General features: G+C 40.7%; 1 protein-coding gene across 1 annotated transcript; it reads right to left on the minus strand.

Annotated features, from left to right (window-relative positions):
• Positions 1-178: 178 nt before the first annotated feature.
• On the minus strand, positions 179-6,386 carry lhx6b (LIM homeobox 6b). Its single transcript, XM_089130692.1, has 7 exons — positions 6,255-6,386; positions 1,872-1,979; positions 1,612-1,733; positions 940-1,157; positions 739-821; positions 468-563; positions 179-351 (listed from the first exon to the last, which is right to left on the minus strand). The coding sequence occupies exons 1-7, from the start codon at positions 6,384-6,386 to the stop codon at positions 283-285; spliced, it is 828 nt and encodes a 275-aa protein (XP_088986818.1). The 3' UTR covers positions 179-282.
• Positions 6,387-14,662: the final 8,276 nt, after the last annotated feature.

The following is a 14,662-nucleotide window of genomic DNA, read 5'->3' on the forward strand; positions in this document are numbered from 1 at the left end:
TTAAATGTATTTATTAGGCTAATAGAAATCTTTTAGCATTACAAATGTCTTTACAGTCATTTTGATCAATTTAATTCATCCTTGCTTAAACAAGTAATAATTTCTATTTAGAAATCTTACTGAAACCAAACTTTTGAACAGTATACAATCAGCACTTAAATCAAACGATCCCCACAAAAATGATTATACATCAAAAGATCTCACGGAGCACATGATATGCTGAAATAGAGGACAGTCTCAGTGAGTCTCAGGTCTGCCTAAGGACAAGAAGGACTGGCTATCTCACAGAAAGGGCACGCTGTCGTGAAGTGGGTTCCTCTTCTGTCTGGCTCTACAGTTTTGGAACCAAACCTACAAGAATTCAGTAGTGATTAAAAAGTAAATTCTTCTTTTTTTATTAAAATGTTAAAAAGAACCAATTTGATTGAGTGAGTCACTAGAAACATGAGCCTTTACATGTTCTGTACCTGTATGACTCTTCTGCTCAGCCCAGTCATGTCTGCCAGCCTCTGCAGAGTCTGTGCATCAGGGTTCTTGTCTTGGATAAAGTGGGTTTGCATAATCTGTATAAAGCAAATACACAAGCCCAATCTGATATGCAACGATCTATGAGTAGCACACATTTATTTGTGGTTTGGGATGAATCTTTGGACTTTAAAAACATTCAGAAGAACCTGAATACAGTTAGCTGTTACAGTTCCTTTTACCACAGGAAGAGAAAAAGCATCTGAAGTGTACCTGTAGCTGTTCTGAGGTGAATGACGTACGAGGTCTTTTGGGCAGCTTTGGGAGATACTGTATGGCTCCATATAAATCATTTCCTGTTGTGAAAAATAGATTCATGATTAATGTTCTTAACTGTTCTCTACTGCAATGCAAGATATGCTTTTCATATCCTTTTCCATTGGTGTTATGAAATAAAATGCAAACAAAAATTACCATTGTCTGACATGGGCTGTAGGTTTAGCATTATGTCATAGTGAATGCGACAGAGAACCTGGTTCTCCATCAAGCCGAACTCCTCCCCTGTAGAAAGCTGCCTTTTACAGAAGAAGCAAGCGAAGCAGGTGAGATGATATATGCCGTTTCCTGCCCTCCGAACCCAGTCATTTGCACTGACTTGATGGCCACATCGGACACATTTTATGCCAAAAGTACTGAAAAGAACATGTATTATTTTCATGCTGTTATACATTCTGTAATCACAACATTTGTCACAATAATTTATTTTAAGAGTTTTCAGAACTTCAGTTTTCTCAATTTTCTTCTTCTTCAGTATAATTCAGGTTGCTGTTTGTACTTTGGCTCCACTTTCATAAAAAAAAATAATACATTAGTGAAAGTCCTGATATTAAAGCTTTATTGTAAGTTAACATACTATATTATATATATTATATTATAATTATAGGCCTAAATTAAGATAGAATGTTTAAACCCTTTTACTGTGTATGTACTAAAAAGTTTTCTGTTCATTATATAATTATCAAATACAGTACAATTTTATAAGTACGTGCAGTTTTGTTGTCAACCAACACACAATAAATGTAAATAAATTATGAAAATCGCCAGAAATTGAGGAAAGCTTGGGGTGGGAAAGATTAAACACTTTACCTGTTATAATCCTTTCTACAGAAAACATCTTTATTTCTGATAAAGCAGCTGTTATGGTGACCCAAGGAAACTCCGCACACCGAGCACTGCAAACATTTCAGGTGCCACGTTAATCCATTCACCTGCGAGAAGAAATGACGTTAAATATATTTAAATGCGCAAAAATATTTGTATTTGTCGTATATTCATTCAATTAAAGGCGCATTATATGTTGACAAATGTATTATCACTAATCTTTAATGAGGTTTAGCTATAAGCACCTTCAGCACTTGTCGGTCCACAATGTCTGTCCCGCAGCGCGCGCATATGAATAAAGACGATATCGATGAACACGTTGGTGTCAAAACAGGTCCTTTCTCCCTTAAACTCTGGAAAATATATTTAGAATACCCAAATTAAAATATAGGCTATTTCGCAATAAATAAGTTAAAATAGCCTAAGTGAAAACTTAATCAATTCATATACTTACCATTTCTATGCGCGAGGATAGCCTACTTGAAGCGATGAGGAGACTGGGATTTAAAACCCGTCTCACAAAATAGTCTACCACTCACACAAATCCTGAATATGAAAGCTAATGCTACACTTAGGTCCAATTATAACAGAAATATCGATCTTAACCTCTAAGCCCTTCAGAAGTGTTATCATGTGCCATATAATAAAAGAACAGCAAAAGTCCATAATTAATGACTTGAAAAGTTCAGGATTGGAGACAGCCAGAGTGTACATTTCAGCTGTCAATCAAAAGCAATAAGCCCATCATCAAAGAACACAGACAGAAAATTCAATACAAGCATTTTGAGGCATTTGCCAGCCAGCACTTGACATGGTTTAGCTGGTTTAGAAAAAAAATAAACGTTAAAATAGTCTTTTTAAAGTAATTTTTATTGTATATTAATACATTTATATTATTTTATACGGTGCATTTCAAATATCTGTGAGAGATTTGGTTGTATCTGTGAGATCTGATAGAGATCTGTGAGAGATCTCTAACCTCGTTACTGCCAAAATATCTTAATAGACTCAAAAAATGATTGTTGAAATGACATCTTGACAACCAACCTCAGTATTTTGTTGTAAATTAATGCATTTTTACAGTAATGTTTCTACTTTGACATACAGGAGAAGAGTGCCTGTGGCAACACTTTTTGCATTTCCTTGAGTTTTCAGAGACTGTATTGGAAAGGCAAACTGTTTATAGACAAAGTCAAATGTTGCACTAACCGCATAATATGGGATGGTTGCAATAATCCACAGGGACTGTTTTTTTTTTTGTTTTTTTTACATATTTTTTCACATTTATTTAGTTTACTTGTGCACATGTGGGTCTTCACTAAGTTCAATTGGCTGTATAAAGACAAAGACTAGTAAAAGAAATAAAACATTTACAACCAGGTTTTTGGTAAATTATTGCAATAGATTTAAAATATATTTTTAATATATATATATATAAAAGCCTCTAAGTGCCATATGAAATTTTCTTCTAATGATATTTTTTTATCAAGCTTGTATATTTAAGTTCAGTGATTTCACTTAAATGGCAATGATAATTACCTATTAATTGTTATTTAAGTGAAATTACTGAACTTAAATATACAAGTTTCATAAAAATCATCATTAAAAAAGAAAATTTCAAATGGCATTTAGAGGCTTTTGCATCTGAACTCTTCATATATATATATATATATATATATATATATATATATATATATATATATATATTAAATCAAAATCAACACTGAAACTTAATTATACCCCTGCTGTTGAGCATTTCCTCTCTTGTGGCACACTGGTAAAATGTACCAAATGTATGCCTATAGTCTGATTTTTTTCATGTAAAGAAAACATCTTAAAGATGTTTGTTTAACTTTTTAATTCAGTTTTATATATTCTGTTAGTTGTATTTTATCCCAGCTTTTATGTAGTGTTAAAAAACTGAAAGAGGAAGTGCTTCTGGACCAGTGTGGTTTACATCTTGCAAAATGGTCTATAATGCATATAAATATATATATGAACCGTAGTTCGAATTTAGCCAGGGCCAGATATATAATGAGAAATATTGCCTGGGGGTTAGTACTTAAACTTACACTGAAAGAATCCTCGCTTGTATAGTGGGAACTTCCAGGTTGTAAAATCTGATAAATGTAGACGGCGAGACAAAGCTGGCCGCCGCACAAATATATCCAATAGGTATTCCACTTGACCAAGCCCAGCATGACGAGGCCATGCCTCTCGTAGACTGAGCTCTGATGCCTAAGGGGCAATTAAGTCCCTTAGACTATCAAGCTAGTGTTGTGTTCTAGGTATCAATACTGCCCTACAAAGCAAAAAGGCAGTAACTGCAGTTTTGGTAAAGCATCAATTATTACAATGTTCATGACATTCAAGGCATGAAAAAAAAAAAAATTACAACCACTTAGACTATTCAAATAGACTATTCTATTTGAACAGTCTATGTTTTCATATTGAATAATCTGTGTTTTCATATTTTTGACAATTTCCCATTCATTTCCTATGGGGGTCCATTTGAACCCGAAGGTCCTGAGTGTGACTATTTTTTTTACAACCACTTAGACTGTTCACATCCTGTCCCCAATTTTTTTGTGTGTTCACATACCTAATACCATAAAAGTCACCTAGTTTCGTAACATTCCGATGAAGCTGTCATTTTTAAAAATTCTAAACAGATTTATGTAATCTGAATTTATGAGTGTGAAAGTGTATAAAAGTAGGCTATGTGTGTTTGTGTGTGTGGCTGTCTGTTTTGCACTCTTTGTGTTTTATAGATTCACCCCTTCACTGTTGTGTGCTTTTTTTATGGATTGTGTCTGATTTGTAGATTGTACGCACCAAAAAACTCAATCGAAAAAAAAACTCAATCAATTACAACCACTTAGACTGTTCACATCCTGTCCCCAATTTTTTTGGGTGTTCATATACCAAATACCAACAAAGTCACCAAATTTCGGACCATTCCGAAGAAGCTGTGATTTTTAACATTTTTTTATTTGAATGCTTCGGGTCCATTTGGGCCGAACAACCCCAGAGGGTTAAAGAATGTGTAAATACATTTTAGTATTATTGTTGGTGTTTAAACAGCACTACCTCTTTAAAAAAGGGGAGGAGACCGCAAGAAACTCTGTGTTTACTGAAGAAAACCTGCTCCCGACCAGGTTAGGTTCACAGAGTAAGCAGTGGCGGTTCTACTTTGAATTACACCCAGGGCGAGACCCCCTTCGAGCGCCCCCCCCCCCAAGAAAAAAAAAAAAAACTTTGCGTATTATAGGCTACTGTAAAAACTCATAATTAATATTGATTTTAGTTGATCATTATGAAAAGTATTAGACAATATGGTATATCACATACACAGAATCGTGTTCAAAAAGCCTAATACATAGTGAAATCAATTCACCAAGTTAATAACATCAAAGATTTGTTTTAAAGGAGTGTCTTTCATTTTACCTACTAAACTTAAAAAAAGGTTAACACACAAAAAAGGGTTTTATATAAAGATAAACCTCATATTTCAGCATTTAAATCATCTCTATAAAAAGAATGAGTCAATAAAGATACATTCCTGACATTTCTACCCCAAACATTTATAATGCACAGTAGCTTATCTTTTATTATTAATAGTAAAATTCGTACCGATTTTCCCATGGCTGTCGTTGCTATAGAACCATGAACTCACACTGGGCTCTACACAACGACAAAAAGTTTTAGTAGCTAATGTATTTCCACCACAGAAAAACGCTTGCTGTAGCTCTGCTAAAAGATTTATTTACAGAGAAGAGAAAAAACACACAAGTGTTTGGGTGCACGTGCACTCCCATACTGAAAAGTTTATGAGCGCGCTTCCCATGAGCGCATAATGAGCGCGCTCCCCGTGCGCCTATTTGAAACATAGAGGATTTGAAATAACGACCTCGAGCGCAAAAGACGCGATACGTGAACTAATCTGGAGATCCCCTTGACATCGCTTCTAGTCGGCACCTTTTTAGCAAGCAGGGCGCCATTGCCAATAATTGAATCGAAATAAAATATAGAAAAACGTCTCCGGTTACTATCGTAACCTCGGTTCCCTGAGAGGCGGGAACGAGACATTACGTCATACTGACGTATATGGGAACTCCCCCTTTCTCCATTTCCACTGAAATCTTATAGGCTAACGCCAGCTGGAGACAGCTGGCCAATTGACGCAAACATGCAAATGCTGACCGGTCCACGGGCAGTATAAATAGCATGGGCGCGCCAATTGCGTCAGAATCTCTTTCTTCACGCTAGAAGTCTTATTGAAGTCATCGTGGAAGTTGCAATAGAGGTTACTCACCACGTTTCCTCCCCGCATCCGATGGCTGCTACATGCCAGATGTGCGGGTCCTTGACTCGCTCTACCCTACAAGGAATCTACAGAAGCCGCACTCACGGAACGACAGGTGTGCTGATCTTCCAATGCGCGCCTCAGCAGGGATGAGGCCCACTGCCGCCAGCTGGCCGCTGGTGGGCCCTTTCCCGCCCAAAGTCGAGTGGACGTCGCTTTCTCGACGTGATAGGCTTCGTCGAAAAGGGATCCTAGCACTGTCTCTGTGTTCGGTATCTCAGCCCGCCAATCGGCCCCGAACCTGAATTAACCGGTTCCTCACCGTTGTCAGAGGGCGGGACCGGGAATGTGGCGACTCGGGCCACGGAGAGCGCCGCACCAGACAGTGGGTCCTTCCCTGGCTGCCTCTCGGCACCTGCTCAGGCCTTAAGTGCTGGATTCTGAAATTAACCATGTATTCACAGCTGTTGTCGCTATGCCACGCACGCTGTGTCTATGTGCACGCTGATATGTGCTATATTAACGGTAACGCCAGTGCAACTGGCCATTCTGTTAATCACGATTCACAGTTGTTGTCGCGACGCCACTGACGCTGTGTTTATGTGCACGTTGATATGTCTTGTACTACTGTTATGCCCTTAAATATTGCCCCGTTTTCCTCAGTGCAACTGGCCATTCTCTTTAACCATGTATTCACAGCTGTTGTCGCTACGCCACTGACAGTGTTTAGGGCTCGCTATGTGCTTATTTAACAGTAACTTAGTGCTACTGGCCATTCTGTTTATCCTATGTGTTAATCACGATTCACAGTTGTTGTCGCTACGCCACCGAAGCTGTGTTATGTGCACACTGTTAGGTGGTATTATTACTAACAGTGCAGTTGAGCGGCCGCGCCGTCCTCGAGCCCCGTCCCCGGGTGCCTAGTCCCGTGTCTTTCCCCCATCAGGGCGGTTCCATTCTGATTAACCACGTATTCACAGCTGTTGTCGCTACGCCACTGACACTGTGTTTACTCGCAATGCGCACGGATATGTGCTGTGATTTGTGCCATTATATAGTGCCCTGTTCCTTCAGTGCATATGGCTTTTCTATTACTAACGTTACGTGTTCACAGCTGTTGTGCGATGTATTGATAACGCTGTTATTATGTGCACGCTTCACACTGATGTGTTAACATGATTCATGCCGCTATAATTGCCCTGTACCTTCAGTGCAACTGGCTTCTGTTCACGGTTGTGCGATGCACTGACGCTGTGTTATTACACTGTTATGTGTGTTATGATGTGCCACGATATTGCTCTGTACCTTCAGTGCAACTGGCCAGTCTGATTACTACGTATTCACAGTTGTTGCGTTGCCGCTGTTATGTGCACTCTTATGTGTGTTCTTTGCCACGATATTGCCCTGTGCCTTCAGTGCAGTTGGCTATTCTGATTACTACATTTTCACAGTTGTTGTGTTGCAACGGGCGCTGTGTTACGTAAGCACTTCACACTGTTATGTGTAGGATTTATGCCAGTATTCTTGCCCTGTATACTTCAGTGCAAATGGCTATTCTAATTACGAAGCAGTGTGTATTCATAGTTGTTGTGCCATGCAACTACGCTGTGTTATGTATTCACTACACTTGGTATGTGTTGAATTTGCCATTGTTTATTGCCCTGCTCCTTCAGTGCAAATGGCTATTGTATTTCTACATATTCACAGTTGTGGCGCGATGCGACTACGTTTTTACAAGCTACACTGTTACATGTAATGATTTATGCCATTATATATTGCCCTGTGCCCTTCAGTGCAAATGGCTATTCTATTACTACACTGTGCATATTCACAGTTGTCGTGTGATACAACGGGCGCCGTGTTTATGTACACTCTACACACTGTATGTGTTATGATTATGCCGCTGTACACTGCCCTGTGTCCTTCAGTGCAAATGGCTATTGTATTACTACATATTCACAGTTGTTGCGCGATGCGACTACGTTTTTACAAGCTACACTGTAACACACTGTTACATGTAATGATTTATGCCATTATATATTGCCCTGTGCCCTTCAGTGCAAATGGCTATTCTATTACTGCACTGTGGATATTCACAGTTTGTCGTGTGATGCAACTGGTGTCGTGTTGATACACACTCTACACACTGTGGTGTTATGATGTGCAAATGGCTATTCTGATTATGTGCACAGTTGTGCGTCACAACTGACGCGGGGTACATGCTAACTCACTGATGTGTTATGGTTACGCCGTTAATTTTGCCCTGTATCCTCAGTGCAACCGGCTATTCTGATGTACTATGTATTCACAGTCGATGTCGCTATGCCTCTGACGCTGTGTTTTTGTGCACACTAATGTCACTATGCTATCGCGTTGCCCTGTATCCTTCAGTGCTCCATGGCTATACTATCCAACTGTGCCTAGTCACAGTTTTTCGCTACGGCGACTTGCGCTGTTTGCGTGCACACTAAAGCGCAATGCTGTTATGTTGCCAACATAACTGACCATGATCTTGTTCTGCACATATTCATGCAGTTTCGGTCGCTTCGGTGGCCCGCACTGAATTTTTCCCACGGATGTTGAAATGTACACACTGTTGGGTTATGCTGTTATGTTCTCTTCCTCAGTGCAACTACCAGCTACCCTCTAACTGCATATTCAGTTTTGTCGCTATGGCGACTACACTGCACGTACAAGGACGTGTTTTTGCTATTCTTGCTCTGTCCCTTCAGTGCAAAACTAGCTATCCTATCTAACCATGCATTCCACAGTTCTGGATGTATGTACGTAACAGAGGTTTTATGCTGTTTGCTGCCTTGCTCCTCAGTGCAGCTTGCCATCCTATCTACTTGCATCCTAGTTCTGTCTACACAGTTCTGTCGCTACAGCGACTTACGCTGCATATACAAATGCAAGGATGTGACACTTATGTTATGCTGTCATGTTGCCCTGTATCTTCAGTGCAACTAGTTATCCCAGTCAACTGTGCATTTCACAGTCTCCGATAGGTGGCTGCGATGTAATATCTACACGTGGATGTATTCATGAACAGCGGTGTTGCCCAGTGTCCTTTAGTGCCTATACTGAGCTATCTGCGTTCAATGAGTTGGAGCTACGGCTACCGATGCTGTTTTACGTGCATGTGCTACGCTGTTATGTTGCCTCCAGTGCAACTGGCTATTCTACTTTTGAATAGGCTGACCCTATTCTATTTCTGGCTGCGTAAATTCACAGTTGTTGTCGCTATGGCCAATGACACTGTGTTTATGTACACTCAGTATGTGTTGATTGCACTTCTTACATTGGCTTGGAACATCAGCTATGTCCTACAAGGAAGTGTCAGTTCCTCGTAACCCGCTTGCTGGAATGGAAGAGGGCAAGTGTGGAGGTGGCAAACACATAAGACGCCTGCTGGTGATCAGACCGTCGTGAGTTCCACTCAGAGTCTCTCTGGGTGGGTATATATAATCCAGATTACGCCGTGCCGCGGTGGAGCTCTGGAAGTACTAGACCTCCAGGATAAAACAGGCTGGTTTTCTGAAAGTGCACCCCAGAGCAGGGTGCAGCTTTCCTTGGCTTGAGACCAGCGCACATGCCGGATTGGGCGATGGTGGTGTCAATATGAAAACTTTAAAACTTATCACCCCCGGTTCACGGACCTGTGAGTTATGGGGGGCCTACGACAATCCCCCTCGGGAAGGTTCTGTTCTACAGACGATTGGCACTCCTGCCCTCAGCTGTGGAACCTTCGTGTGTGTCTGCTGCTGAGTCCATAGTTGAGCAAGACACTTCACACTAACAAGTGCTCAGACGAAGCTCTCCCTGAGATGGCCTTACCACCGGCTCTCGCCCAGCGAGCACTTGGAATCCTACGCTCATTCTAGTGACTGATGTCGCATCGTCTTGGACCTGGTGACTGCAGCGTCAATCTCCGTTCGATATCTAGCTACGTTCCGAAGTTGCTTACACCGTTCAGAGCACAGGTGGATCTCTGCCCGCATTATCAGCTGAGCTGTTAGCCTCGCATATGCCGATGCTCAGAGTGATGTTGGCCCTGTAGAGATTTGTGATCTGTAGGGCAGCAGGCTGACAAACCGCTGTTTGTGTGCTTGGTGGATGGTTCTAGGGACGTGCTTTTTTATACAGAGACTCTTCTCTGATTTCAACGCTTTGTTTGCTTAATACCTACGGGATTAGGTTGCTGGCTGTCTTCTCGGAACTCGTTCAGGGTTCAAGTTTGTTGATCCGCCTATAGCGTTGTGGGTTCAGTGAGTTATTTTGAACTCATGGAACTGTTACCATCAACTGTGCAGTAGTCTTTTTGCAGGGTTACCTTTGCTGCTAACTCTGTGTGTGGCTACTTGGTTATGCAGCTGTCACCGCTATGCTGTTGTCACTGTATTAACTCTTTGCTTTAGTGCTTATGGTGTTGTGCTGCCCTGTCAAGTGCAGCCTTCGCTTCTTTGCATTGGATGTGCAACTTGGTAATGTAGGAGCAGAAGTTGGTCTAGTTCGCCTATCCGTTGAGTGCTCCAAGCGGCGTGGCTGTCTTAGAACTGTTGTTTCCTGGGGAGTGTAGCTTGACCCTGTCAGGGCTTATCTTCACTGCGCTCACGGAGGGATTCTATACAGTTCCCATATACGTCAGTATGACGTAATGTCGAAGTGACCGCCTTGAAAGGGAACGTCTCCGGTTACTATCGTAATCTCGGTTCCCTGAGAGGCGGGAACGAGACATTACGTCAACCGCCGTGCTCACCGTTTGATCAGCTGTGCTAGCGTTCAGTCGTGATTCTGACGCAATTGGCGCGCCCATGCTATTTATACTGCCCGTGGACCGGTCAGCATTTGCATGTTTGCGTCAATTGGCCAGCTGTCTCCAGCTGGCGTTAGCCTATAAGATTTCAGTGGAAATGGAGAAAGGGGGAGTTCCCATATATGTCAGTATGACGTAATGTCGAAGTGACCGCCTTGAAAGGGAACTTCGCGGCACAGAGTATTTTTTTTTAACTGCTCGTGCCGCCCCCCACGTGACATGAAGAAATGCCGCCCCGGGCGACTGCCCGGTTCGTCCGTGCCTAGAACCGCTACTGAGAGTAAGTTACCATTAGGCTACATGGTTACTGACTCTGAGTATAAGTTACCTCTCTTTCAGAAACGGGCTTGACTTACTCTGCTTTCTCGGGTTTGATATACCCCCCTTTCTGAAACTGAAAACCCAGAGTTTCCCTCATTTCAGGGTTAACATACTCAGAGTTTTCACTTAACCTCCTTTCTGAAACAGGCCCCTGGACTCGGTCGAGGCCAAAAGCCATATTTGGCATGACCAGTGGCCGAGACCGTGACAAGTCCGAGTCCAAATACCAGCGAGTCGAAGACAAGTCCGAGACCATATAAAAACGGTCTCGAGTTCGGATTCGAGTTCAAGACCGGACTCGAGGGCTACAGCCCTGATTTTCGCGGACCCCAAAAACAGCGGGTTGTCGTCAGCGAAAACAGCAAGTCAAGCCCGCAGCGTGGGGAGATCCATTTCTCAACAGGAAGCCGGCATCCTCAGAACTGCAAAGCAGGTGGCTTGTTCCGCTGAAGGCTTTTCGATTTCTGATTTTTTTCAGAGATCAGTGAAGTGGTGAGTTCACTGAAAGGAGACAAATTCTAACTACCTTTGGCTGAATGGGCCATTATAAAGGCTCAGGCCATGCCCATGCTGACGGGCTCTGATGCGCCAGTGCGCGTAGCAGCCTGATTGGGTCTCGCGTCTACCGCCTCGCCATAGGTCCGTAAAGTTGCCGCGGCACAGCTAATGACGCTCGCTCATCTGTGTTGACTGTGCAGCTGCATTGCATCTTAATAATTTGGCTTCAATACTCTTGAGAAAAGGAGTTTTTCCATAGCGTAAGCCAGTCTTATGTAATATTAGAGACCTCGAAAGGAAACATTGATTATAACATTGATTATGATGTGACTTCATAATGCTTCACACTTCATTTTTTTGCTGAAGGAATGCTCAACCAACACATGTTGCTGCTTTCTTCAAGGAAGGAAGAGGGGCTAACAGAGCATGTATAACATGAATATCAATATCATACCTAATGTCCCTAATCTGAGGGATTACATTAACTACATTAACTACATTTACAGTATTAAGCAAGCCATGCAGGTAATTAGAGGAAGAGTAACCTGAGAGCTTTCAAATTTGTTTTTACAATGTACAATACTTTGTGAATCATAGCGAATCACCTTATCACCAGTGAAATTCAAATTCAAATTTTAACCAATGGGGTTGGGGCACACCAATCCATCCATCCATCCAGACACAGTCCTTTTATGTTTTCCTTCACTGGCATTTAAGTACAAACATCTTTTTAAGACATTATATAGTTCTTTTAGAAAATATGTAATTTGCTGTAATCTAAGTTACCGCAAAATCTTATTAGAAAGATATTAAGAGAATAGTGTTTATAAACCATATAATATAAATATGCTAAAGGTGCTTCCTCAATGACAAATCATCAATTACACACGGTGCTTTCATATACAGCTGAATGCCAGAGAGGTGTTTACATGTACTTTCCTGTTGATCAGTTCAGTCAGTTATTCTACAAACACTTGAGTTTTAATATGTTTAGCTGTGGCAGTTCTGTAATCACACTAGAATTCAACAGTAATATCCTCTGGCCAAGGAGGACATGGGGGTGTTGTGATGCTGCAACTTGTTCAGCAGACAGCATCATCTACAGATCTGATAAAGAACTGGATTATATATATGTTCAGGAATTAAATTATGAAGTTAAGTCTCCATGATGAGGCAATAAATTGTTAGTTGTATAGAAGTGCAAGAGTAGTAGATGATTTGATTAATGCTGAAAAGCACATTAACCAATAGCTGAAAGTGTTGAAAAGCTCAAATCCCTTCAGCTTGTGAAGATTTTCTTTGGTCTTCTGTGATTTATAGGGAAGAGCGGGGCATGTTTACAACACTGTAATTTATGAGAAACTTACCGTCTGGGCTGAGGGGTGTGATAGTTGGGCGGTGGAGCTGACAGAGATTTAAAAAAAAAAAAAACTGATGGTAAAAGTTGGGGAGGCTTTTTACTTGCGAGGCCCTTTAAACTGTTGTTTAACTATAGAAGCCATTTAGTGGGGGCATTTTTTTTCAGTAGTTTACAATTTGTTGGTCAGTTCCAAAACTGATAGGCCTAAGTGTGTGAACAAGTTCAATTAAAGATGTACACCTTTTCTCCAAGATTTCTGCACCATTTCTTTGTGTCGTTTGCAACATTTCTGAAAATTGTATTGATACATTTTCATCTTGTTAATATCGAAGCCTGTTTCCGCCACAGTTGAGTAAAAAAATAATTCTGTGAGTCATAATAATGAGAAACTTTTTCATAATTATGACTTACACTTACCTAAAGGAGTATTATAGGAACACCATACTAATGTTTGACCCCCTTTCGCCTTCAGAACTGCCTTAATTCTATGTTTAATTGATTCAACAAGGTGCTAAAAGAATTCTTTAGAAATGTTGGCCCATATTGATAGGATAGCATCTTGCAGTTGATGGAAATTTGCAGGGATTCATATCCAAGGCATAAAGCTCCCGTTCCACCACATCCCAACGATGCTCTATTGGGTTGAGATCTGGTGACTGTGGGGGCCATTTTAGTGCAGTGAACCCACTGTTATGTTTAAGAAACCAATCTGAATTGATTCGAGCTTTGTGACATGGTGCATTATCCTGCTGGAAGTAGCCATCAGAGGCCATAAATGGATAGATATGGTCAGAAACAATGTTCAGATAGGCCGTGGCATTTAAACGATGCCCAATTGGTCCTATTTTATGAACTGTTACACTTAAACTTAATGAATAAATGTAATAATCCAACTTTAATAGTGATACTATTGAATACAATGAACTCTGATAGTTTGTTCATGTAACATGATTTCCGGTGTGCACAAGGCATTCCACTTTCACCTTTTCATGGACATTTTTATTTTTAATTTATGTCATTTAATGATACTACAGACTGCACTCCGTAGATCACACTGACTTTACTGAAAACAACTGTTTTGCAGAGCGTGCCATGTTGTGATGCATTACACCGTCTTGACCAGCGGATGTCACTAGCGTGGTGCTTCCTTCTGTTCCGCTGCTTTGCGCATGCGTAGAAGTGCGGTTAGAAGTGCGATAAATGTGCAGTTTACGAGATGTTAAAACATTAATACGAGAAAGTACCTCATTATGAGATGTAAGTCATTACGAGAAGTTTCGCATTATGAGATGTTCATCCGAGAAAGCTTCATTATTAGGCCTACGAGAAGTATTATTACAAGAAGATTTCTCATTATGAGATGTTAAGTCATTTTTTCTCATTATGAGATGTTATTACTAGAAAGATTCTCATTATGAAATGTTAAGTCAATTATGAGAAAGTTTCCAATTATTATGAGATTAAGTCATTATTATGAGAAACTTTCTCATTATTGGTGACCTTTATTTATGTAAGTTAGCGCTTTTTACAATAGGCTACAGGTTGTATCAAAGCGGCGTGATATTGTGAGATGTTAAGTCATATGAGACCATTTAAGTCATACGAGAAGGTTTCTCATTATTATGACATAGCCTACATAATTATTATTTTTTTTTTTACTCAGGCTTCCATGCCTATATCTGCCTATTCTTTGCCTAATTTTCATGAATCCTTGTTCCGCTGATCCTTGTAAGTA

Source organism: Pimephales promelas, chromosome 4 (genome assembly GCF_988280905.1).
Source record: "Pimephales promelas chromosome 4, fPimPro1.hap1.1, whole genome shotgun sequence".
Taxonomy (NCBI): Eukaryota; Metazoa; Chordata; class Actinopteri; order Cypriniformes; family Leuciscidae; genus Pimephales; species Pimephales promelas.